Source organism: Oryctolagus cuniculus, chromosome 19 (genome assembly GCF_964237555.1).
Source record: "Oryctolagus cuniculus chromosome 19, mOryCun1.1, whole genome shotgun sequence".
In the NCBI taxonomy this organism is placed as follows: Eukaryota; Metazoa; Chordata; class Mammalia; order Lagomorpha; family Leporidae; genus Oryctolagus; species Oryctolagus cuniculus.
The window spans coordinates 43868917-43892885 of record NC_091450.1 but is presented as its reverse complement, the minus strand read 5'-3'; the positions used below and the strand labels follow the sequence as shown (position 1 = coordinate 43892885).

General features: G+C 55.8%; 1 protein-coding gene across 12 annotated transcripts in view; it reads right to left on the bottom strand.

Moving 5' to 3' along the window:
* Positions 1 to 23969, bottom strand: part of CUX1 (cut like homeobox 1) — a 312734-nt gene that overhangs the window by 108015 nt on the left and 180750 nt on the right. For all 12 annotated transcript variants that reach the window (XM_051837966.2, XM_051837967.2, XM_051837958.2 and 9 more), the window contains exons 5-7: positions 9710 to 9847; positions 6181 to 6304; positions 806 to 882 (exon numbers count right to left, since the gene is read on the bottom strand). In XM_051837966.2, coding sequence (XP_051693926.1) covers positions 806 to 882; positions 6181 to 6304; positions 9710 to 9847 — 339 coding nt within the window. The remainder of the gene's footprint in view (positions 1 to 805; positions 883 to 6180; positions 6305 to 9709; positions 9848 to 23969) is intronic.

The window sequence follows — 23969 nt, the reverse complement described above, 5'->3', positions numbered from 1 at the left end:
CTCTCTCTCACTGTCCACTCTGCCTGTCAAAAAAAAAAAAAATTAAAAAAAAAAAAAAAAGAACTTCCTGACAGTCTGAGAGGCCAGACCACCTTCCACTGACTTCCCGGGCCTCTCCCTGGCGGCCGGGCACAGCCGGCACGTTGTCACGCATGTGTGAGCCTGGCATCTCTGCTGGGGACTGCCTGCTCCCGGCCCCGGCCCACATCCCTCGGGGCTGCTTTGCTGTCACCCATCGGCAGGTGGGCCTGGTCACTTTCTGGGGCAATGTGTTGTCACTGCTTCCTCCGCTCCAGAGTCCGCGTTTGCACTGGGGACTAGGAGCTCCCTGGGCGCCTCTCCCAGCTCTGACTGACTTGCCCGCTGCGGCTCCCTCTTCAGAGGAAAAAAAAAAAGTTGGAAGACGCCATACCCACTGCAGCATAACCTTTTTGGGTGTCTTTTAAATTTTAAAGGTTTGCTATTACTGTCCTCCTGCACTTCACTTAGGGGAGAAGTAAGGTTTTTTTTTTTTTCCTATTATTGTTGCAAATGAAATGTCAGCCTGTGACAGTTTGGTGATTTAGAAGTGTTTGTTGGAAAAAGAGCACGAGGGATGAAAATGGAATTCAGATCCTCCCACCTCCCATTAACAACTCAATGTCAGGACTAATGACGTCAGCTCGGGGTTGGCTGGGGGGTGGGGGGGTCCTGCCCAGGCCTCAGCCAGCGGGTAGCCCAGGGGACCCGTCCGGGTGGGGAAGCTGCCCCCGCAATGCTCCATCTGCCTTCCCACAGGGCTCAGCCGGGACAGAGAGCAGCAAACCTGTTTGCAGAGTGTGCACTTTATGTTCCGCTTCCTCCAGCTTCGACGTGGTTGACATCTGCGTCTCCTGCAGCTTTCTGAAAGACAACGAGGTCCAATTGGTCATCTCGGTGATGGGCAGAGACACAGGGGCAACCTCTGTGCCACCCCCAGCGGCTCTCCCGGCTGCCAGGCACAGCCAGTGGTGGGCACACGCTGGCCTGTTGCTCCCGGGGCTGCATACGCTGCGGGGTGTGGGACTGTTCACTCTGACTTTGCAGAATCTGAGGGGCGCACCCTGCAGGGCCGGACATGGGGAGACGGGGAGGAGGAGTTCATTCTAAAGCCATCTTGCTCATGAGATGGCAGATATTAAAAAAGAAAGCGACCATCACCATCACACAGCCATTGTCTGCTGCAGCGAGCCCACGAAGCCCGGGGCATTTCCATTCTGCTGACGCGAGGAAGGGGTGGGCTGGGACCAAGGCTGCGCTAACTAGACGCGACAGCTGCTCATCCGCGCTACCGTGCAGTGCAGGTGCCACGCGAGCCCTAACGGGGACGTTCTCGACGCTCACGCTGCGGCCCACGGATTTATGCTCCCCCTGGTCTCTACGTGAAGTCCCCAGTCGGCAAACAGCATTGCTCCCTCCTGCTCTGGAGTGCAGCTCTACAAGTAAGGGCATTCATTTACATACTGCAAGCCGGCATGTAACAGGCCAGTGAGATACAAACTAGCAGCTGATGTACTACAGTGTAGCACATCAGGGTCAAACACAAACTCCTACTCCGCTCCTTCCTTTCCGGGCCAAGGGGGTCACAGCACCCTGCTGGGTGTTTTCACCTCCAGATTTCAAATGCTCAACTCCGGGCATACGTGGCTGCTTCAAAAAGTTTGCGGAAAATGGACTACACAGTTTTTTGAAATTGGTGCAAACCAAGGGTCTTCAAAAAGTTCTTGGCAAATGTGTATTGTCAAAAGCGACGCATGGTAAGGTATCGAGAACTTTCCCAGTGGAAACCCTCACCAATTGAAACTCCTGACAGCATGTTCACCTTGCTGACACCGGATAAAATCAAACCTAACTTTTTAAAAAAAGCTTTATTTCATAGGGAGGGAGGGAGGGAGGCGGGGGGGAGGGAGGAAGAGAGAGAGAGAGAGAGAGAGAGAGAGAAAGAAACTTCTATCTGCTGGTTTATTCCCCCAACGGCCAGCCATGGGCCAGCCTGAAGCCAGGAGCTTCATCTGGGTCTCTCAGGTGGGTGCAGGGGCCCAAGGACTTGGCTCATCTAACACTGCTTTCTCAGGTGCATTAGGAGGGAGCTGGATTGGAAGTACAGCAGCTAGGACTGGAACTGGCGCCCACACGGGATGCTGGCATCACAGGCAGCAGATTTACCTGCTGTGCCACAACACCGGCCCCTCAGACTTAACTTCGTACCGCTGAGGAAAGCTGCACATTTCTCTTTATGTGAAATGCTAATCGCTTTTGCTCATTTTTGGGTAGAATTGATGATTTCTTAGTAATTTGAAAGAGCTCTCTGCATATAAAGAAAATCAGCCCTTTTGTTTTTAGGTGGTGCAAATATTCTTCCCAGTTTGTGAATGCTCTTGAAATTTTGTTTTATTGTCAAAGGTTATTAAGAGTCTGATTTTTTTTTTAAGTGTTTATTTAAAATGTTTGCAACATCCCGGGCTGGGCCAGGATGCCATCAGGATCCGGGACCTCCATCCGGGTCTCACACATTGGGTGCAGGGGCCCAAGCACTTGAGCCATGCTCTCCTGCCTCCCAGGGTGCATTAGCAGGGAGCCGGACAGGAAGTGGAGCAGCCGGAGAGCAAACTAGCACTGGGATGTGGGATGTGGGTTTTGCAGGCGATGGCTTAACTCATAGCACCAAAATGCCTGTCCATGAAACTCTGCTTTAAAGTGCTTTTCTGGTTTTGTTTTTATTTGCTTGAGAGAGTTACAGAGGGAGAAAGGGAAGGAGGGAAGGGGAGGGGAAAAGGAAAGGGGGTTGGAGGAGAGAGATCTTCCACCTGCCAGTTCACTCCCCAGATGGCTGCAATGGCCAGGGCTGGGCCAGGCTGAAGCCAGGAGCCTGGAACTCCATCCTGGACTCCCATGTGGGTGGCAGGGGACCAAGTACCAAGTACCTGGGCCGTCCTCTGCTGCTTCTCCAGGCACATTTGCAGGGCGCTGGATTGGAGGTAGAGCAGCCGGGACTTGAACTGGAACCCATACGGGATGCTAGCGTCACAGGTGGCGGCTTCGCCCACTGCGCTACAATGTCAGCCCCAAAGCTATGCTTTTTTTTTTTTTAAAGATTTGTTTATTTGGGCCGGCGCCAAGGCTCAAAAGGCTAATCCTCCGCCTTGCGGCGCCGGCACACCGGGTTCTAGTCCCGGTCGGGGCGCCGGATTCTGTCCCAGTTGCCCCTCTTCCAGGCCAGCTCTCTGCTGTGGCCCGGGAGTGCAGTGGAGGATGGCCCAAGTGCTTGGGCCCTGCACCACATGGGAGACCAGGAGGAGCACCTGACTCCTGCCTTCCGATCAGCGCGGCGCGCCGGCCGCAGTGCGCCGGCCGTGGCGGCCATTGGAGGGTGAACCAACGGCAAAGGAAGACCTTTCTCTCTGTCTCTCTCTCTCACTATCCACTCTGCCTGTCCAAAAAAAATTTTTTTTATTTATTTTATTTGAAATTTAGCACTACTGAGGGTATAGGGTTCGGGGTTGAAAAACAGAGAGGGAGAAGGAGAGAGACAGAACTGTTCCATTTGCTGGTTCACTCCCTAAGTCTGTACCAGCTGGGGCTGGGCAAGGCCGAAGCTGGGAGCCAAGAGCTTCATCCGGGTCTCCTACATAGATGGCTGGGGCTTAAGCACTTGGGCCATCTTCCACTGCTTTCTGAGACCATTAGCAGGGAGCTGGACGGGAACTGGAGCAGCCAGGACATGAAGCAGCCCCTGTATGGGATACTGGGGCCACAGCAGGGGCTTTGCTATGACATAATGTTGGCTCCTGTTTGAAGTTTTAAATAGTATTTTCCTTGGATGCTTAGAAAGATTCCCCACTCCCACGCTATTAAGAATTAAATATGCACCGAGCTCTCTTCCGGTATGCATGTGATTTAATTATTAATAGTGGAATTCTAGACTCACCTCGGTATCTTCATACAAAGAACAATCTAGCTTTATCCTCCCCTCCAAACGGTTTTCTATTCTTCCAGTAATCTCACTCTTTTTCCTATTATGAAAACTTACATAGTTTGATTTGCTTATCAACTGGTTTCCACACTTCTGCAAGGTGTGGGTGTGCTCCGGGCAGGCGCCGTAGCATGGCGTGCAGCTTCCTTCTGTGTGTCTCGCACTGGAGGTGGGGCCCTCTCTGGGCCCTGGGCATCTCCAAGGCTGTATGCTGCAGCACGCGGGGGTGGCCCACCTTTTACATCCCCATTTCTCACGGCAGAGCCAACACGGCTTGCACCCCTGCTCCCCACGGCCAGTAATGCAGTGTGGTGGAATGAGAAGGCCACCCCAAGATGGCCACTGGCAAGCGAGGTCAGTTACTCAGGAATGGCTTTGGAACCCACCTGGCAACGGAGCCTGCCTGGCAACAGGCTGTGATTGGATGGCTTTGGAAACTGCCTGGCAAAAGGCTGTGATTGGTTAGGGCATAAACCGCCCCTTGACCGGATTGGCTGCCTTGGCTATATAAGCTGCTGTACCAACTGAAATAAACGAGTCTGCCGGCTGCTCGCTTCTGGCCCGCTTTCACCCGACTCCCAGAGTCTGTGTGGTGACTCCACGCCTCTTGCCCCCACCACGCTCCTCCCCTCAGAAGGAATCCACAGCAACAATGCAGAGAGCAACCTCTTTGGGTATACAGAGCTAGATCCCAAGAGGTGGTAACTTGGGACCCACTCCACATTGGCAGGGCAGGGGTCTCCTCCATGGCCCCCCAAGGTGGGGCTGCACAGTCCTACCTCTGGCTTGATTATCTGTGGGGGCTGAGTGGGCACCTCATCCATGGCCCGGTCTCTCCCTCTGTAAACCCAGTCAGTCTGCCTGGCAGCTGTGTCACGGGCGCTCGGCTTGGCAAAGTCTGGACATGTGGTGGGCACTGGGTGAGTAGCCAGTGCCATTTTTGTTCTTTCCAAAGGCCGCCTGCTGAGTACAACACAGCAAAACCCCATCCCATCCAGCACCAAACCAGGCACCTTACTATTAACTATACATGGCATGCCCCAGTTACGTCTTTATATTTCAATTTAACCAAAGAGTTCTAAAAAAAAAAAAAATCCAACTTACATTGGAACTGGTAAACTCAACAGCCCTTACAGATTTTTTTTTTTTAATATATAAGAAATCTGACTTTCATCAAAGCATTGCATCAACTCTTTCTTGTGAGGAAAGTTTTGGGTAAGGAGGCCATGGGAATTCCCAAACCCACACAAACCCCAGGGTGCAGGGACATGTTCTGCCGACACAGGCTGCGAGGCCTGGGACCACAGGGGCTCACGCTCCAGGGCATTTGCACAGACTTTACTGGTTGGGCGACCCTGATCTGAAAATGAAAAAATCCAAAACTTTTCACTCATTATTTTATTTGAAAGGCAGGGGGAGGAAGAGAGGAAGAGAGAGAGAGAGGGAGAGAGGGAGAGAGGGAGACGGAGAAGGAAGAGAGAGAGAGAGAGAGAGATCGATCTTCCATCTACTGGTTCACTCTCCAAATGCTTACAACAGCCAGGGCTGGGCCAGGCAGAAGCCAGGAGCCAGGAGCACAGGACCTCAGTAATCTGGGTCTCCCATATGGGCAGGAGGGACCCAACCATTGAGCCTGCATCATGATGGCAGTGAAAACGTTCTGGGCTTTTCAGATTTCAGGTTTTCAGCTTAGGAACACCATATGCCAAGTCCTCGCTATAGGAGGCGCTGTGGAGTAATGGAAAGGAGCAAAACCAAACCAAACCAAACCAAGGCAATCCCCAAGACTCGGCACACGTGTGTGTGCATGTGCGTGCGTGTGTAGGTGTGTGTGTGTGTGTGTGTGTGTGTGAGAGATGCTGTCCATCAGAACTTAGGTATGAAGATGGAGGGAGCTCGGATGGCACCCAGGGCTTCCCGGGGACACATCCCTGGTGCCACTCGCTCGCCACGCACGCTTCAGGACCAGTGTGGACCCGCAGGGCCCTGAGAGACGCCCTCTGCTCACCACCCGCCTGACCACACCCAGCAACAGGAAGAGACCCGGGCGCTTCCCTCTGGGGAATCTCACACACAAAGAACAAAGGGCCACCTTCACTTCCCAAGGCCCCGCCGGCCTCGCTCGGGCCCTGGGGGTTCCTGCTGGCGGCCGCCACGCCCGCCGTGCGCCGCGCCGCGCATGCTCTCACCTCTCCTTTTCTGCGAAATCATTTTGTAACTTCTGCTCTTTCTCCAGAGCGATGACCTCGGCCTGGTTCTTCAGGGTCTGCTCGTAGTCTCGGATTTTCTCTTTGAGTGCTTTGATCGTAACCTCTGCGGAAAGGGGAACAAACAAAAAACAGAACTGAAGCCGCGTCTGAGAAGCGCGGGGCCCCGTGGCTGCGTGCGCGAGGTTCCCCTCCGCCAGAGGGGCCGCTGCGTTCAAAACGTCAGCTCTTCAACGCCCGACACAAAATCAATGGCTGCGAGTCCCTTTGGAGAACCTCTTACTCCCTAAATGTTAAATTGAACTTTCAACGCTTGGGCTGGAGAGGATCGATGGGTTTTGCTGGGAAGAAGGGCTATGGATTCTCCAGCATGACTCAAAAAAAAAAAAAAAATAAATAAATAAAAAAATAAAAATAAAAAAGAGCGGGGTGGGCTCTCACTGGTGAAGAGGCATCGACCGTGAGCGTGGGTTTAAGTGCTCCCTCGCACAGAGGTTCGTGGAAAGAAGCCATCTTGGTGGGGCTCTTTCCCAATGCCTGGAGACGCGAGGTGTCTCCCGGGCTGCAAGGACCCGCCCCGGAGCGTGGGTGTGGGGAGTGGCCTCCCCCAGGCTGGGGATGTGGACGTGGGTTGTGGTGTATGGAGCGGATGGATGAGTAAGGCCTGGGGGGAGATGCTCAGGGCCTGGAGTGTAGCCTACAAGTGCCCAGGGTTGCAGCAAGAGAGCCAGGGCCTCGGACAGCAGCTGGGTGTTGAAGGGGACCCTGTGACGCTCAGTGCTCCGAGGCCCAGGGCCCCTCAGGAGGGAGGCAGGGCTGTCCAGGCAAAGCCCAGGGCCATGCAGCTCTTGGCAGTGGCTCCCCCGACACCCACTCGCTGCACGGTCCCGGGCAAGTGTCCAAACCCAGAACAGCAGTGTGGATGCCATGGATGAAGCAGGGCCTGACTCAGACCAGGGGGTCGCTCGAGAGCAGGGACCCTCCACCTGCACTGCGGCGCGAGCTGCATGCCCCGAACTGCATGGGCAAAGGCTGTGGCTCCAACAGATGCAGGAGCTGCGGCCTGGCAGAGTTAAGAAACTGGCCTCCCGCATTAGGGGAACCCGGAGTGCTCTCCTCGGATGGAGAGAGGCAGATGGAAGTGCGGAGGCAGAACTGGGGCCTTCCGCCTGCACGAGACCCTAAGCCCAGCTGCCAGGACGGCGGTGAGGAGGAGCGGGACCCCTCCCGGACGGTCAGGGCTCTGGGCAGCCGGACCCTGAGGCTGGTCTCCATGGGCACACCCGTGCCCCTCCCAGGGTGTTTGGGCTCCGTGTTCACGAGGTCTCTGGGGAGGGCATGGGGTACTGCTCTCGGGCAGGCTGAGCCCAAGCTGGGGGCTCATCATGCTGCAGCTGCTGGCCTGCTGGTGCCAGGCCTGCGTCCAGGTCACCCCTGGCCATCTCAGCAGGTGCCCCACATGGCAGAAGGGCACGGACGAGCTCACCCTCACTAGCGATGCCCAGGGCCTCCACTTATCTTTTTAGCGCTTGTCTGAGTGTGTGTGTGTGTGTGTGTGTGTGGCGTGATGAGTGTGCTCATGATACAGAAATTCCTCCCTCTAACTTTCTAACCGCCTACGCTACCGCGGTGACTAAAACTGTGCCTCCCCCACCCCTCTCAATTCTGAGAGTCGGTGCTGGAGAGAGGAAGAGAGGACAAGGGCATCCTTCCTGAGACGGGCAAACCTGTGGCCAGAAAATCAGATGCGAGGCTGGCCAGGACGGGGCGTTTCCTGAACGCGGAGTCGCCCTCAGGCCCACTGCGCCCCGGGACACAGAGGCTTTTAGCTCACGGCCAGGGTGACAGAGGGACTCAAGCCAGGCCCCTGGGCTCCCCAGAGCTTCTGTTCTGTAGAGGGCCATGGCTTTCATTAAAAAAATTATTTATTTGAAAGGCGGAATTACAGAGAGAGCGAGAATCTTCCATCCACTGGTTCACTCCCCAAATGGCCCAATAGCTGGGGCTGGGCCAGACTAAAGCCAGGAGCCTGAAACTCCATCCGGGTCTCCCATGTGGGTGGCAGGGGCCCAACACCTGGGCCATCCTCCGTTGCTTTCCCAGGTGCATCAGCAGGGAGCTGGATTGGAAGAGGAGCAACGGGGACTTGAACCGGTATACAGATGGGATGCCATTGACACAGGTGGTGGCTCAACCCACTGGGCCACAGTGCCGGCCCCTGGATTTCAGTTTTGAAAGCTCGATGGAGAGGCCTCTGTGGGAGAGAACACCCCACACTCCGTCATGGCTGCCGCTCAGCCCTGGTGGTCGGGGCGCTGGCCACATGGGGGGAAGGGAAGGACAACCTGGCACAGGTTGACCCCAGGGGGCCACCTGCTGCACCTCTAAGAAAACAAAGGCAAATTCAACAGAGAGCCCGGAGCACATCTATCCAGTTCAGGTACCAGAGGCCACTGAGGCGGAAGAAAAAAAAAAAAAAGGTACGGGGTATGTGTGTGTGTGTATGTGTGTGTGTGCATGTGTGTATGTGTGCAATGGTCCTGGGGGGCAGGGCAGAGCCTTCTCTCAGAGGGGCCCCGGGGGAGGGAGCCCAGGGGCTGGCCTTCCACAGGTCAGGTGGAGGGCTCAGCACTCTCTCTGTGAGGCCAGGGGCGGGTGGGGCCCGGCTGGACCCTGAGCCTGGGGGCCCTCCCCCCGCAGTGCTCACAGCCAGATGTTGATGGCCGGGGACAACCCTGCCTCCTGCAGTGGCCTCCTCCATGGTTTCAGGGCCAAGGGTGCTTTCAGAACAGGTCTCCCTCAACCATCTCGCTGCCAAGCCCTAGGCGTCCATTAAACCCCTCGCCGTGGAGGGGGGCGGGGTTTGGGTGGGCACGGAAGCTGCCTCGCCTCCCCTCCCCCTCCCCCGCAGGCCTGAGGAGGGCTACACACCTGGGGACGGTGTGCAGCTGCTGGGCTTTGGAGCCACGGGAGCCCCCAGGCGCGGGGACTCGGAGGGCTCTCTCGGGGCAGGAGAGGGGCCTTTGCCAAGGGCCAGCCTGTGGCCGGCTGGGCCTCCACACCAAGGGCGGGTTTTCTTTCCCGAGCTGCGCGGTGAACAGGTGAGGCTGACGAGGGAAAGGCGGGGCCGAAGCCCGCAGCCTGCGAGGACGGACGCGTCCTGCCGCCTTCCTGTCCCCACGGCATGTGGGACCCTGTGATCAGGGGCTGGCTTCCTGACAGGTGTCGCCCGGGGCCCCTGATGACACAGGAGGGGCGTTTGGGAGCCGCCCTCGGTCCTGGCAGAGCGGCCCTTGTGCCGGGAAAGGTTTCACTTCCGAAGCAGGGCGCAGCCTCATTACCTGTCTCTAACGACACGCTGGGTCTCGTCCCATCCCAGCTCCGGGACGGGCGGAGAGCGGTCCCAGCTCGTCCCAGCAGCACAGGGAAGCCCGTTAAAGGAGGGAGGGAGGGGGGGAAGGAGGGAGAGAGAGAGGGAGGGAGGGAAGCAAAGCAGGCGCTTCCCACCAACCTTGATTCTTCACTTCGGCAAATTCCTTGTTGTATTCCTCCAGCGTTTCCCTAAGCTTCTGGTTCTCTGTTTCAATATCGTGCAGGCGCTGTACTTTGAGCTGGAGCTGCTGCCCGAGGTCCAGAGCTGGCACGGGATCTGCACGACAGGAACGCACACATCAATCGTTCCACTCTGATGCGGTCGCGCCCCCCCCCCCCTTGTCCTGGCGCCGGCCCAGGAGCCCCCAGGCTGCATGGGGGTGCTCCTTTGCCACTCTGCAAACTTAGGACCCCCACCCCAGCGTCCTCAGCTCGTGAAAATGGGGTGGGCAGAGCCGTGGGGTTCGCTGGCACCTGCCAGTGGCTCTGGTGCGGGTGACGCAACGCTGTAATGATTTTCATTCTTTGATCTGATAAGAAGGGGAACACACTCTGCGGCGGCGGCACCAAGGCAAGGAGCCCCAGCACACTCAGCTGTACACCTGGGGCTGAGCTCTGTGCGGGCAAGGCACCTGCGAGTTCAAAGTTTCCAAAACTCGTATGAAGTTGGGAACGACCCCGATCACTTTGCGAACATTCCAGAATCCAGAGCGGTTTCTCATCTGAGCCCCGACAGTGATTCTGGGAGAGAGACCGACATAGCAGTGGCCAGGCAAGCTTGGAGAAGCTGAGAGGCCCGCCTGGAGAGCGGGCACAGAACACAGAACGAGGCTGCTGGCTCCCAGTGACCATTCTTCACCTGGAAGGTCACGGCCAGAGCGGTGGAACTGAACCCCTGGGCCTTACGAGACGCCACCCTACTGCAGGACAGGGCTGCTCTTCAGGAAGAGGTGGGCAACTGCTGACCCCTAGACCGGAGAAGCCTACGGAGGCACCGCTATGACCCAGCATGCCCCGGCGTGCCCAGGGTTCTGGCCGTCCCACTGCCAACTGGAACACAGACAGCAGAGCCACGTGAGCAGGACGGCGTCCGGGCCAGTTCCGTGCGATATCTGCGGCCAGGTTTACTTACAAGAAACTGGGTTCTAACCTCGAGTCAGATCGCAGACACAGAACTTAGGGCACTCTTGGCTGCCGGCTTTACTGCCGGCTCAGCAAAGACGGAGAGATGGCAAGTGTCCCTTGTGCTACCCAGGAGGCAGTTCCAGGCCACCTGCTGGGCACCCGTGGGGCGCTTCCTCGGGAAGCTCTGGGAGAACCCCCAAGTCCACTGGGCTTGGTTGGAGACGCGCCGGCCCCGTGTTCCGGTGTGGGCGCCAGCATCACTTGGGAGGCGGCCGCGGGCCTTTCGGCTCCCGCAGAGGAATGCTAAACACGGAGCGGGGCGGATCAACAGGGGTATATATCCAAGAGCTCACTGCAGTTTCAAATGCCAGAGTCATTAATTTTTCAGACCACCCTGGGTTCCGGGAAACATGGGCTGGGTCTCCCCTGCCCCAGCGAACCAGGAGCCAGGAATTCGTCGCGGTGCCAACGTCTCCGCAGAGTTTACAAGAGGCAGACAACTGGGCTGTGTCGCGGGCGACGTCAGCACAGCCGGGTGCCGGGGCTGCACACGGGCTCCGTCCCCTGTGTATACACAGTTCATCATGGCCCGCTCGCCAGCATTATTTCACTCCGCATTACAATATTTATGTTAAATTAGATCTCCACAGCTATTCTGGGGAGATAGTTCTTTGCAAGCAGGACTAGTAATAACACGAGACGCTCAATTCCTCAGAACATTCTAGATGCAGCTGCACGTCAAATTTTCCCTTTTAGATTTGAGAAGCAGAGAGACAGTGAGAGCGAGAGAGCACGAGTGGACTCTCCCCAGATGCACGCAGCAGCCGGGGCTGAAGCTGGGAGCTGGGAACTCCGTCCAGGTCTCTCGCATGGGTGGCAGGGACCCAGAGACCCCCGGGGTCTGCGTTAGCTGGCAGCTGCAGCTGTGATGCGAGTGTTTGGGAGGCTAACGCTTGCCCTTGGGTGCTGCTTTGTTTGTAGCTTTGGGGTCTTCCAAGGGTACCTTCCCCACCCCCACCTCCGGGGCCTCGTGCAGAGCAGGCAGCCTGAAGGAGACAGGCAGCGAGACCCCTGCCTCCTCCACCTGCATCTACAAGGTGAACTTGACACGGAGGCCGGACGGGGAGCCGCGGCCACTGTAGGAAGTTCTAGCGACTTTGGGCACAAACACCATCTTTAAAGAACCAAGCCAGCAGTCAGCTCCCTGCTCTCTAACTTTCCCATCAACTGTGTTTCCAGTCCATTCCTATTCAAAGGCCAGGATCCACTAGATCTGCTTTGACTAAAAGGAAAAGACAGCTTCTCTCCTGCGATTCAGCGAGGAACCCAGGGACATACACATACAGCATGCACACCACCAAGTGGGTGGCAACCAGACGTGGAGACGGAGTTGCCGAGCCCTGCACTGCAGACGACCACTCGGGCACCGATATTTAACTCACCCCTACTGCAGGTGAATGCCCGGGCAGCAAAAGAGAACAAAGGACAGATTCAGCCTCCCGACATCTCTACGCATCGCGCCTCGAACCCGAATCCAGTCAAGTGACTCAGTGCCTGCCGCATCTGAAGATTGTTTTGGGAGATGCAGGAGACACTGTTAAACTACCTCTTAGGCTTAATTTTTATTACTTGTATTAAAGGAACAGCTAATTACCGCATGACAATATAATGACTCCAGCAAGTTTGAGCTGGAGACCAAAACAATGGGTTCCGGCAGGCCAAACCCCAACTTGCATGTTAATCTGGGGAAATCATAGCTCTCTGTCTCGTTAATGATTTGCAATGATTCGCAATGCCTGCCGTTTCAGCCCCACACAGGTATTGTTAGGTCTTCCTCCCAACGCCAGAAGCCTCAGACCTTAGCAGCTCCATGAGGGAACTGTCTGGAGGAGGCAGGGGGTGGGGGAGAGGGGAACACGCCCAAGTGCAAGCCAGCACCAACAAAGCCCTGTCCTGCCGGCCTCCTCCTCCTCGATGCCACCCAGCAGGCCCCGTGCACCCCTCGCGAAGTGTGTTACAATGATCTAATGGCTTATTCCTAAAACACTCTTTGAGGTCTAGCTTCTTCTGCAACATGGGGCGCAGAGAAGATAATTATAACAAACACCACCACCACCCTCACTTGTATTTCTCCAACACCTTTCCCTAAGTGCCGGTAACATGAGCTCATTCGCTGCAGCCCGCGCAGCCTGGGGCCGGAGGGTGGCTGCTCTGGGATGTGTCAGGCGCTGGCATCTCACCCGGGGACAGGGAGCGGGCAAACAGGTATGCAAAGTTCTCATTAACAACTCTGCTTCCTGAATCAGCAGCCAGCTAAATTATACTGTCTCTTCGGGTACTAATTTCCCGGGCCAGCATTTCCTAAGCCGCTCTCTGCTCTGGGAAAGGCCTGGGGTAGGCCCCACAGTGAAACTAAAGAACGGGCAGTCACACGAGGCTGGGTGATTCTGTTCTTGCGCAAACACGCCGGCACAGACCTGCGTGGTGCAGCCCGCCGCACACCCAGTCGATACGGCTGGGCCTGCTGCTCCCCCCCCCCCCCGGGGGGGGCCGCCCGCTGGGATGGGATGCGACCACACCCGCCCAGCCTTTGTGCTGAAGCTGTCTAGGAGCAGAGAAGGCGTGGGGACAGCACCAGGCCGACACCAGCTGTGAGCGAGGTTCTTCCGCACGCAGGAAAGCCCTAACGTGGCAAAGGTCAAGACACAGAGGCCACCCTGACCATCAGAAGGGTGCAGGACCGCCCAGGGGGAGAAATTGGGGAAAACTGCATTGGCTTGATTTTTTTTTTTTTTAATTTAAGGAAGAGGCGACACTTGGGCCAGTTCCCCTAACAGACACACACAGTCTAGACCCGTGGAGACTGTGGGGCAGTCAGCGTGTGTGGGTGTCAGAGCTGACAGGACAGCCAGGAAGGGAGCAGACACTGTCGGATCCACGGGAGGGCTCAGCGCCGGCACCCCACGCGGAGCGGACGGCCGCAGGACCATGGGAGGTGCTGAGGGGCCGCGGTCGGCAGCAAATCCAAACCAAAGGGAATCCTCTCCAGTCCTGCCCTTCGGGAGAAGAAACAGGGTGTGGCGGGGCGTGGCGTGATGTGGCGTGGCACGGCGCGGCTTGGTGCCACAGGGAGGAAGCGGGGTAGGCCGGGGAGGGCCTCCCCGAGGAGGTGACTGGGGGTGGAGGGTAATACCACGAGGGCTCAGCCAGGGCAGAGGCCCAGAAGGGAGGGGAACGTGGCCCGGGGCAGACACGGGGAGGGGTCCCTGTGCAAAGGGCAGGGGGAGCATTCGGGGGAAGAGGCCTACGCTCAAGGATTTAAAGAAAAAGATGAACACAATGAGCAGGGAGGCAGGAGCTGTAACGAAGGACCCCGCTGGACTCCGGAGCCTCCGTGGGGAGCCACAGGGCAGCCTGGATCCAATCCCCGTGCTGAGGAGCCATCAGGGGAATGGGGCTCTTGGCTTTGGCCTGGCCCAGCCCTGGTCATTGCAGCCATCTGGGGAGTGAAGCAGCGGATGGCAGATCTCTGTCTCTCTCTCCAACTGCCTTTCAAAATAAGTAAATAAATCTGAAAGAACCAAAGCACCTTAAAAAGGCAGAGAAAGGGAGATTCTTCAAATCCTGGGGAAGAAAGACAAGAAGGCCTGGACTCTTCTTGTAGGAGCAGTGAATTCTGGGAGAGGATGCACAAAACCAAAACCATCAGACGGTTTTATACCCAAATTCCCCTTTGAAATGAGGTCATGGTGGAGAGTTTCTTCCCAAACAAAGGCTGGCAAAGTTAATTGCCAGCACACCTAGGGTACAGAAGTTGTTCAAGGAAGCTCCGGACACTGACGGAACACGGGGCCAGTGGCAAGCCTGGATCTACAACCTGGGGACGGTGAGTCCATGGGTAAGAGGAATGCCATTTTCTCGAGTTTAATTTCCTTAGAAGATAGCTATCAAACACGGCGACAATGCCTCGCAGGTTATAACGCAGGGAGAAGCAGAACGAGGAACCGGTGCGCAGAACAGGGAGAAGCCGGGTGCACCGTGCAGCTCCTGGGGTCTGGGAAGAGTGCGACAGCCCCTGAAGGGAGGGTGTGGGGAGTGGACGCCGGGCCGGAGGTGAGCGAGCACCGGGTAAGTAAAACACAGCTACAGCTGATAAGGCAATGGGGAAGCAGAGCAAAATAAAGATAACCACGTGGAAAACAGGAGGAAGACAGGCGAGGTAAATGCAGGACAAAGTCAAGGTGGTGTACTGACTTACAAGCAGTAAGATGGTAGATTTACACTCAGCTTTACCCATAATTACAGTGATCACACGTTCCAGTCAAGAGGCAGACTGCCGGGACACCCCGATTGATAAGAAGTGCAGCTTACATACACAGGGCAGTTACTAGTGACTAGGTAGGGATAGAAAAAGATAGACAAGGGCCTGGTGCTGTGGCGTAGCAGGTTAGGCCACCGCCTACAATGCCAGCATCCCATATGGGCCTTGGTTCGAGTCCCGGCTGCTCCACTTCCGATCCAGCTCCCTGCTAATGCACCTGGGAAGGCAGTGGAGGCTGGCCCAAGCACTTGGGCCCCTGCACCCATACAGGAGACCCGGATGAAGCTCCTGGCTTCAGTCTGGCCCAGCCCCAGCTGCTGTGGCTATTTGGGGTGAACCAGAGGGTAGAAGATCTGTCTCTCCCTTTCTCTGTAACTCTGCCTGTTGAATAAATAAAATAGATCTTTAAAAAAAAACAAAAAAACAAAAACAAAACAAAACAAAAACAAAAAAAACCAAAAAAAAAAAAAAAACAGAAAGAAAGAAAGACTGACTGACTCCAAGAAAATACTAACTGAAAGAAAAGCTGGAGTGACGATAGGGAAAATCAAAGGGAACCGCAGCAGAATAGACATCATCAGAAATAGAAAACACTGTATAAACTTCAAAGAACCACATCACTGCGAACCTCACAATCCTAAAGGTAAAGGTGTGTATCCCCCAAGACAAAGCTTTAAAACACACCAGTCAGAGACTGATGGAGTGAAAAAGAAATCCACACCACTGGTTAAAGGGTTTGGAACTCCTGTTGCACTAACGAACGGTACAATTAGACACAAAATCATTAAGGACACGGAAGGTCTCAAGGACACCATCACGCGGCCTGACTTTCCTAAACACTGCCCTCCACAGCGGCTGAAAGACGTCCTCTCATGACGCACACGCAGCGTCGGCACCCAGAACAGACACGGTGACACCCAGAGTCCTGATGCGTCTCTGACAGCAGAGACCACGCAAGCCTGGACTAAAGGCAGAATCCTGCGCTTCCACTCTGAGTCGTGAGAAAAGGCGGCCATTTAAAGCCAAAGGGAGTAAGTAGACGCTAGCTAATAAAAAACCCAGAAAGCGAGAAAAAGGGGAATAAGGAATGCGGAGAAAAACCGATGCAAACAAAAGCTGGTGCTGCAGAAACCATCGCGACGTCTGAGGCTCCCGCCAGGCTGATCGAGAAGGAACAAGATGATAACCCACAGGTTCCAAGACCAGGAAGTGAAAGGAGGAAAGACATTTGAAAGACAGTAAAGTATTGTGAACAATGTTACATCCACAAACTTGGTAATTCATTTTATTAAAAAAGATTTATTTATTGGAAAGGAAGAGTTATACACACACAGAGAAGGAGAGGTAGAGAGAGAGAGAGAGAGACAGAGACAGAGAGTGGTCTTCCACCTGCTGGTTCACTCCCCTACTGGCCGCAACAGCTGGAGTTGTGCCGATCCGAAGCCAGAAGCCAGGGGCTTCTTCCAGGTCTCCCACGTGGGTGCAGGGGCCCAAGGACCTGGGTCATCTTCCACCGCTTTCCCAGGCCACAGCAGAGAGCTGGATCGGAAGTAGAGCAGCCGGACTGGAACCAGCGCCCATATGGGATGCTGGCGCTGCAGGCGGTGTCTTTACCCGCTACGTTACAGTGCTGGCCCCGGTAATTCATTTTTTTAAAAGATGTATTTATTTATTTGAAAGGCAGAGCGACAGAGGGACACACATTATCTTCCACTGACCAGTTCACTCCTCAGATGCCTGCAACACCCAGGGCTGAGACAGGCCAAAGCCAGGAGCCAGGAGCCAGGAGCTCAGTTTGGATCTCCCAAGGAAGTGGCAGGCAGCCAAATAGTTGAGCCGCCACCTGTGGCTTCGCAGGATGTGCGTGAGCAGGAAGGGAGCTGCATGGGAAGCGGAGGGGCTGGCGCTGAAACCAGGCCCTCTGATACGGATGCCGCCAGCCCGAGAGGTGGCTAACCCACTGCGCCACGGCACTGCCCCTAAATCCGACCACGACAAAGCTCTTTCCAGAAAAAACTTCTCAATTACCAAAAGCGACTCCAGAAGAAAATTTCAAAACACTTGAATAGCCTTATATCTGTTAAAGACTTTGAGGTTAACCCCATAGCTCTCTATCCCCCAGGAACTTAAAGGCAAAACTCCTTAGTAAGATGGTAGCAAGTCGAATTCAGCAACATATAAAAAGCATAAGGTGTCACAACCAAGCTGAGCTTTGTTCAAGTCGTTCAAACAGGCTCAACACGTGAAAATGAGACTATCTCGTCAGATTAAGAAAATACAGGAGAGGGGCCGGCGCTGTGGTGCAGCAGGTAAAGCCCTGGCCTGCAGTGCCGGCATCCCATATGGGCGCCGGTTCTAGTCCCGGCTGCTCCTCTTCCGATCCAGCTCTCTGCTGTGGCCTGGGAAAGCAGTGGAGGATGGCCCAAGTTCTTGGGCCCCTGCACCTGCATGGGAGACCCAGACGTAGCTCCTGGCTCCTGGCTTCAGATCGGCGCAGCTCTAGCCATTGTGGCCATCTGGGGAGTGAACCAGTGGATGGAAGACCTCTCTCTCTGTCTCTATCTCTCTCTGTAACTCTGTGGTTCAAATAAATAAAATAAATATTTCAAAAAAAAAAAAAAAAGAAAGAAAGAAAATACAGGAGAAAAACAGTATGATCGTTTCTAGAGACGCAGGGGGGAAAAAAAACCTGACAAAGTTCAATACCTGTTCATGAGAAAAACACTCAGCAAAGTAGGGGTCAGAGGAATTGTTTTCAGTCTGAAAGGACTACAACACCGGCGGCTCACTGATAAACTGCACGGCGCCAAGTGCCAATGCCACCCCTGCCGCGGGACCAAGGCGAGCGCCTCTGCTCTACTCCACACTGCGGGCAGCGAGGGCAGAAAGGCAAGGAAGAGAAACCTGTGAGGGACCTTCTACCACAAAAGCACAAGCAACACTCCAACAATTACAAGCACACAGACTGAACAGGAGAGACTTCCAGAGTGAGTAAGATGAATATAAGGACACGGGGGCTGGTGTTGCGGTGCGGAGGGCTGGCATCCCACACGGGCACTGGTTCCAGTCCCGGCTGCCCCACCTCTGAGCCAGCTCCCTGCTGATGCGCCTGGAAAAGCAGCAGACGACACCCCGTGCTTGGCCCCCTGCCACCCACGTGGGAGAGCCAGATGGAGCTCCAGGCTCCTGGCTTCAGCCCGGCCCATCCCTGGCTGTTGTGGCCATTTGGGGGAGTGAACCAGCAGCCAGAAGATCTCGCTCTGTCTCTGCCTTGCAGATAAATAAAATACATCTTGACAAAAAGGTCACAGATATAACATTACATAAGCATTATTACTTTTCTATATAAAAGGTAACAATTGGAAAAGAACAAGTGGATCATTTACTGTAGCATTCGAAAGCGCTGACCCACTTAGGGCTGAACTAAGCAAGCGCGTGCCAGGCCTGGAGACTGTGCTGTGAGACGCCGTGGAGAAAAATCAAGGATGACCTAGATCCGCACACCACGCGCGGACCGCGAGACTCGGCAGCAGCGTGCGCTTTCTTCAAATTCATCCAGAGATGCAGCTGAACTCTGATGAAAATCAGGGATGCATGTTATCAAAGCCGACGTGGGAAATCCAGCATCCCAGCGGAGAGCCAGTTAGCAAACTGATTTGGAGAAAAACTCACAGATGTACTGTGAATTTCACCATCCATCACCCCATCCATCAAAATCACATCAAAATGTATCAAGCCCACAGGGAAAGGACAAAACCCTATATTTCTCCAAAAAATAAACAAATCAAAACAAACAAACAAACAAACAAAAAACCAGGAGATTTTAGGATAAGGCAATGATTTCAGTCAAAAGAAGAAACCAAACAAGGAACAAACTTTGGATTTTAATGAAGTGAGGTGGGGGGACTCAGTTCTTCAAATGACAGCTAGGAGAGAATATATGAAGTGAATATATCTCATTGGACTTGTGTGTAGGACGCACAAAACATTTATAACAAAGATAAGACAAACAAGTCATTTTTAAAATGGACAGAAGATCAAAACACTTTGCAAATGAGTATCTATGAACGACCAAGAGGCATTTGAAAAAAAAAAAAACATTCAGTATCACTGGTCATCGGGAAATGCAAGTTCAAATCACAACGGGATAGATCACCAGCCCGCTGGAACAGCTAGAATTAGACGACGTCAAATGACGCGGGGACCTGGAGCACCCGGAACGCTCCTGCTCCCTGTGGGCGGAGGCGATGACGCAGCCACTGTTCATTTCCGGTTCAGCCACTGACGCCACAGCCACTTTACTCCCAGGTATGTGCCCAAGCGCAATGGAAATGTATCCACCTAACAACTCTCTCTGAACATCCATGGTAGGTTTAAAAGATTTAGTTTTCACGTGTGCTATTTATGTGCTGGGCAGAGGAGCGAGGGAGAGAAAATGCCAACAGCTGGGCTGGGCCAGCGGGAAGCTGGGAGCCCAGGACTCAGTTGGGGCCGGCCGCTCGCGTGGCGGGGACCCCACGAACCGAGCCATTACCCGCTGCCTCCCGGAGTGCACGTTAGCAGGAAGCCGGAATCAACAGGAGCTGGGACTTGAACCCAGGTATCCCAACAGGTCACCCTGCCCCACCCCCACAGCGGGCGAATAAGCCACCTGCTATGCAGCCACACACCCTGCAAAGAGAAGGAAAAGGATCCCAACACCAGGACAAGGATGGATCCCCAAACACATGACAGCAACATCCAGCGAACGGTCCCACCTACATCAGGGTGCTGCGGAAGCGGCTGGCAAAGCCACCGCCAGGGACACGGGCACCCCACCTCAGAGAGGAGGTTCAAGTCCCCGCTGCCTCCCTTCTGGTCCAGCTCCCTGCTAACGCACCTGGGAAGGCAGCGGAAGTCGGCCCGAGTGCTTGGGTCCCTGCACCCATGTGGGAGACTCGGAAGAAGCTCCCAGCCTGGCTTTGGCCTGGTCCAACCCTGGCTGTTGTGGCCATTTAGAGAGTAAACCAGCAGATGGAAGATTTCTCTGTCCATCTCTGCCTTTCAAAATAAATAAATAAATAAATAAATAAGCCTTTTTCTTTTTTTAAAGTGTTGTGGGAAGTGGCATAAAACGATGCTTATTTTGGTGTACAATTTTGGAAATCCAGGCTTACGGGGTGGGGGAGGGGCCTGCACACACGATCATGCCTGCGTACCGCTAAGCAAACTTTAACAAACTCACTCCTTTCTACTCTTCGTCCCGTCCTTTAATTCCACTTTTGGGCTAAGATTGGCAACGCACTTCATAAACTACTATAATTACACATGCCTAGCATGTGGATAAATATTAAATCTGAATGTATCGGGGGTATAAGTTCAAAAGTGCTTACTCTTGGGGTACATGGGCAAGAGACCAGATTGCTGGCCTGGGCAGACCCTGCGCAGCTGCCGAGCCGGGGGACGCCATGGAGCATCCCTGGAGGGCCCCGGGGGGTGGAGCTCCAGGGCTCAGCCAGGGAGAAAAGTGCGAACAGGTGAGGAGGGGACTTGGCCAGGTATTTTGTGTCTCCCCAGGAAATCGGAAGTGTGTGGGGGCCCACGGGCTAAAGAGGGTATCAGAGCATACACACGCGGGCGGCACCGGAGCAGCGGGCCTGGGCCAGCGTGGCTGTGTGCCCCTTGCTGTCACTCCCTCTGCCCCTCCAGGGGCATTTCTCTGGAATCCCTGCACCGCTGCACAGGAAGTGCCGTCTCGCCCCGGGTAATGGTCACAGTGGGGGTGCAGGCAGGGCTGGAAGAAGCGAAGCTCACCCCAGACTCCACGGACAGCCGTGGCAGGTGGGCTTCGGGCTCGGCCAGGGGGCACAGGGAGGGCTTGTGGCGGGCTGTGTCTTCACTTCCTGCAAGGCCTGGGAAGCCCTGACTTCACCGACCGCAGGCCCGGGTCTGCGCAGAGAGCTCTGTGGGCGCGGGGCTGACCCCTGCCGCCAGTCCCCGGGTGAATGCGGCCGTTGTGAGCACCGTTCCGGCAATGACATCACAGCGTGGCAGACGCTCCTTTTCGCCAGGGCACTCCAGGCTAATGCAATCACACGATTACATAATTAACCCAGCTGTCTCATTAAGAAAATCAACTGGAATTCAGGGCATAATTAGTCATACAGCAATTAGCATGCTGATGAGCGACTGATGAAAAGCCGTCTGGATACCCAGCGTGCCAGGACCACCCCGGCCACGGCAAGGGGGACGAGGCGACACACCTCGCCACGCGGGCTCGCAGAGGACGAGGCCCCAGCTCGCGCCCAGGCTGTTCTCACGCGGCCGTGCGGTGGGACTGGGCATGGGCAGGAACACAAGGGAAAGCCCTGGAAACCAGGGCAGCGCTGCTGATCCGGGGCCCGGGGGCTCGGAGGCCAATGCGGCTGCGTTCGCCCATTCCCCGGGGTTACAAGCCTGTGGCGCACTGCACAGCGGTCGGCTCAGGCCCCGGGACCATCTGCTAGCTGCCTTCCCAGTCCAGTTTCCAATTCCCTGAGTGCTGGGGCAGCGCATGACTGTCCCTTGTCCCCACGGCTGCCAGCAGGACCAGCTCCGGGCCAGGGACCCACCGGCCAAGCAGGAGGCAGCACAGCGCACAGCCCACGGCTTGCATGCCCTGGCAGCAGCTCCCCTTCCCCTGTCCGTCTGTCTGTCCTGTTTCACATGCCCTAGAGTTGATTTTCAGTATCACAAATGATTTGTAGAGGGGTCCCTGCCCCTCTCAGGTCAGTGACATCACCAGGATTCTCTGCAGGGGGCCGTGGGCACCAGGTCTGGGGCGCCAAGGCCAGGAGCCCAGGAACACGCAGACTGGAGTATCCTCCAAGAAGCCGGCTGGGATGGCCACGCTTCCGTAGCCTGCGCTACGCCCATTCCGCTCTTAGCATGGAAAACATGGAGGCACTCCTAACAAAATCCCAAGGTTTCGTCAGGTTTCCCTGGGGGAGGAGGGGTCTTCCTATGGGATCCTGAGCGAGGGGCAAGCAGGAGAGAAAGACAGAGAAACAAGACGTTTCCTGATTGTAGCGTCCTAACCTCTAAGGTACCGGGCACGCAAAGCCCAGGCTGCTATGATTTTATGTTTGTGGAGAAGCAGGACGCAGCGGTTCTGAAATGATGCTGCCCCACTCTGCTTCCAGACCCGCAATGCCAGGCCTGTGGGGGACACTCGCCAGGCATGGTCTCCCCAGCTCTCAGCAGACATCTCTGCCGGGGGCACCCGTGGAGCGCTGGCATTCTGTAGCCGGCTCTGGCAATACAGGGGCCTCGACGGGCTCTTTCCCGCCGGCGCCTCGGCTTTTCGCCATCCCAGGCCCCTCTCCCAGGGAAAGGCAGCGAGACATTCAGTCCTGAAACATGGAGTTCCAGCTGCGTTTCATGAGTCAATGAATATTTTATGTCACTGGTAATGTGCTTCCCAAGATTTAAATCTTAAAATAAACCCTTCCAGGCACTGCTTTTGTGGTGGGAGGGCCTGCGTCTGCAGGAGCTGAACCACATCTCAGTGAGGAGGGAGATGTGGTTCTTACCTGGGGGCTACCGAGAGAGGCGAGGGAGCAGCGACACCTTGCAAACAGATGTTCCCGCCGGCCGCGCCCCGCAGTGCGCGGGCCCAGGCCCTGGCTCTCCCAACACTGCGTCCAGCTCCTCCGTCAGGGACCCAAAAATACAACTGCTAAGGTGTGGTGGGGGAAGGGGAAGGTCGCAGTTGGGTTTTGTTTCTAAGGAGGCCAGAAAGGCTCCGATGACGGAGTTCTTATTTGGGACACATTCCTAAGAGTTCTGCAGAAACTTAGATAGCGAGCGGACGGCCGTTACTGATTGCTGCTGCTGCCCCCTCCCCCGCCGACGGCACAAACAAAGACAGGCTCATTGTAAAATCGCTGAGAAGCAGCAGGCGGCCGGAGTGAGCCGCCCACGCGGGTCCAGGGCCGGCAGAGTGTGCGGGCCGTCGCCATTCTGCTCGGAGCGCAGTGACATGCCAGCAATGCGAGAGCCTGGGAGAGATCATTCCGGAACACTTGTAGCCGTCGGAGAGGGTCACGCTTTCAAAGCAGAGACATTTATTCCTCATACCATTACAGTGAGGGGCGGAGGCCGCCCACGCTACCCATTCAAGTGTGGAAAACTCTCTCAAAGGAACTGAACAAGCCCCGGCACGGGGTGGGGGGTGGGGTTCAGCAGAGTACAGGACCCGGTGTGTGCGGTGGGCTGCCGGGAAGTGCCGGCAGCGGGAGAGCGTGAACCTGACCTCGGCACATCTTGAGCCGGGGGTGGGGAGAAGCAGCAGGAAGAGGGTTGCAGACTTCTCGTGGCGCTGGCCGGCTTAGCAGGGAATGCCCATCTGGGGACCGTGCCCAGTCCGGGCCTCACGCAGCTCAGCATCAGTAGATTCATAAACACAAACACCAAGGACAGGTGTGCCGGCTTTTGTGTTTTTTTCAAGTGCACGGGCCGCCGGAGTGAGCACAGGTGCACCGAGGGGAAAGCAGCTGGGGCGTGTGCAAGCCTGGGAGCGCCCCTGCGTCTGGATCACGCACATGTCACGGCGTAAAACCAGCCCACAATAAAGACGGCAGAGGGAGCCCGGTGGATTCATGGGGCAAACTGGAACCGCCCCAGGGAACCGAAGCGGCGGGCTGCCCTCTGACCTCAGCAAGGTGGACGAGAAGCCAAAGGCCACGTCCAGCCAGCACGATGGTGAGCAGGGATGGGCACAGAGCCAGGGCTGGCTTCCAGGCCGAAAGACGAAGCCCGCATTAGCTGAGCTCCGGGAGGGCACCGCTCTCGATGGCTCCCGCAGCCTCCCCGTCCAACCAAAGCCGGCTCCACCTCCCTGTAGCTCATCTCCGCTCATTTCTCTCCAGCTCCACTCTGAGCTCCTGAAACCAAGCATCCCGGCGTCTCCCTCCCCACAGCCTCTGGACCCCTT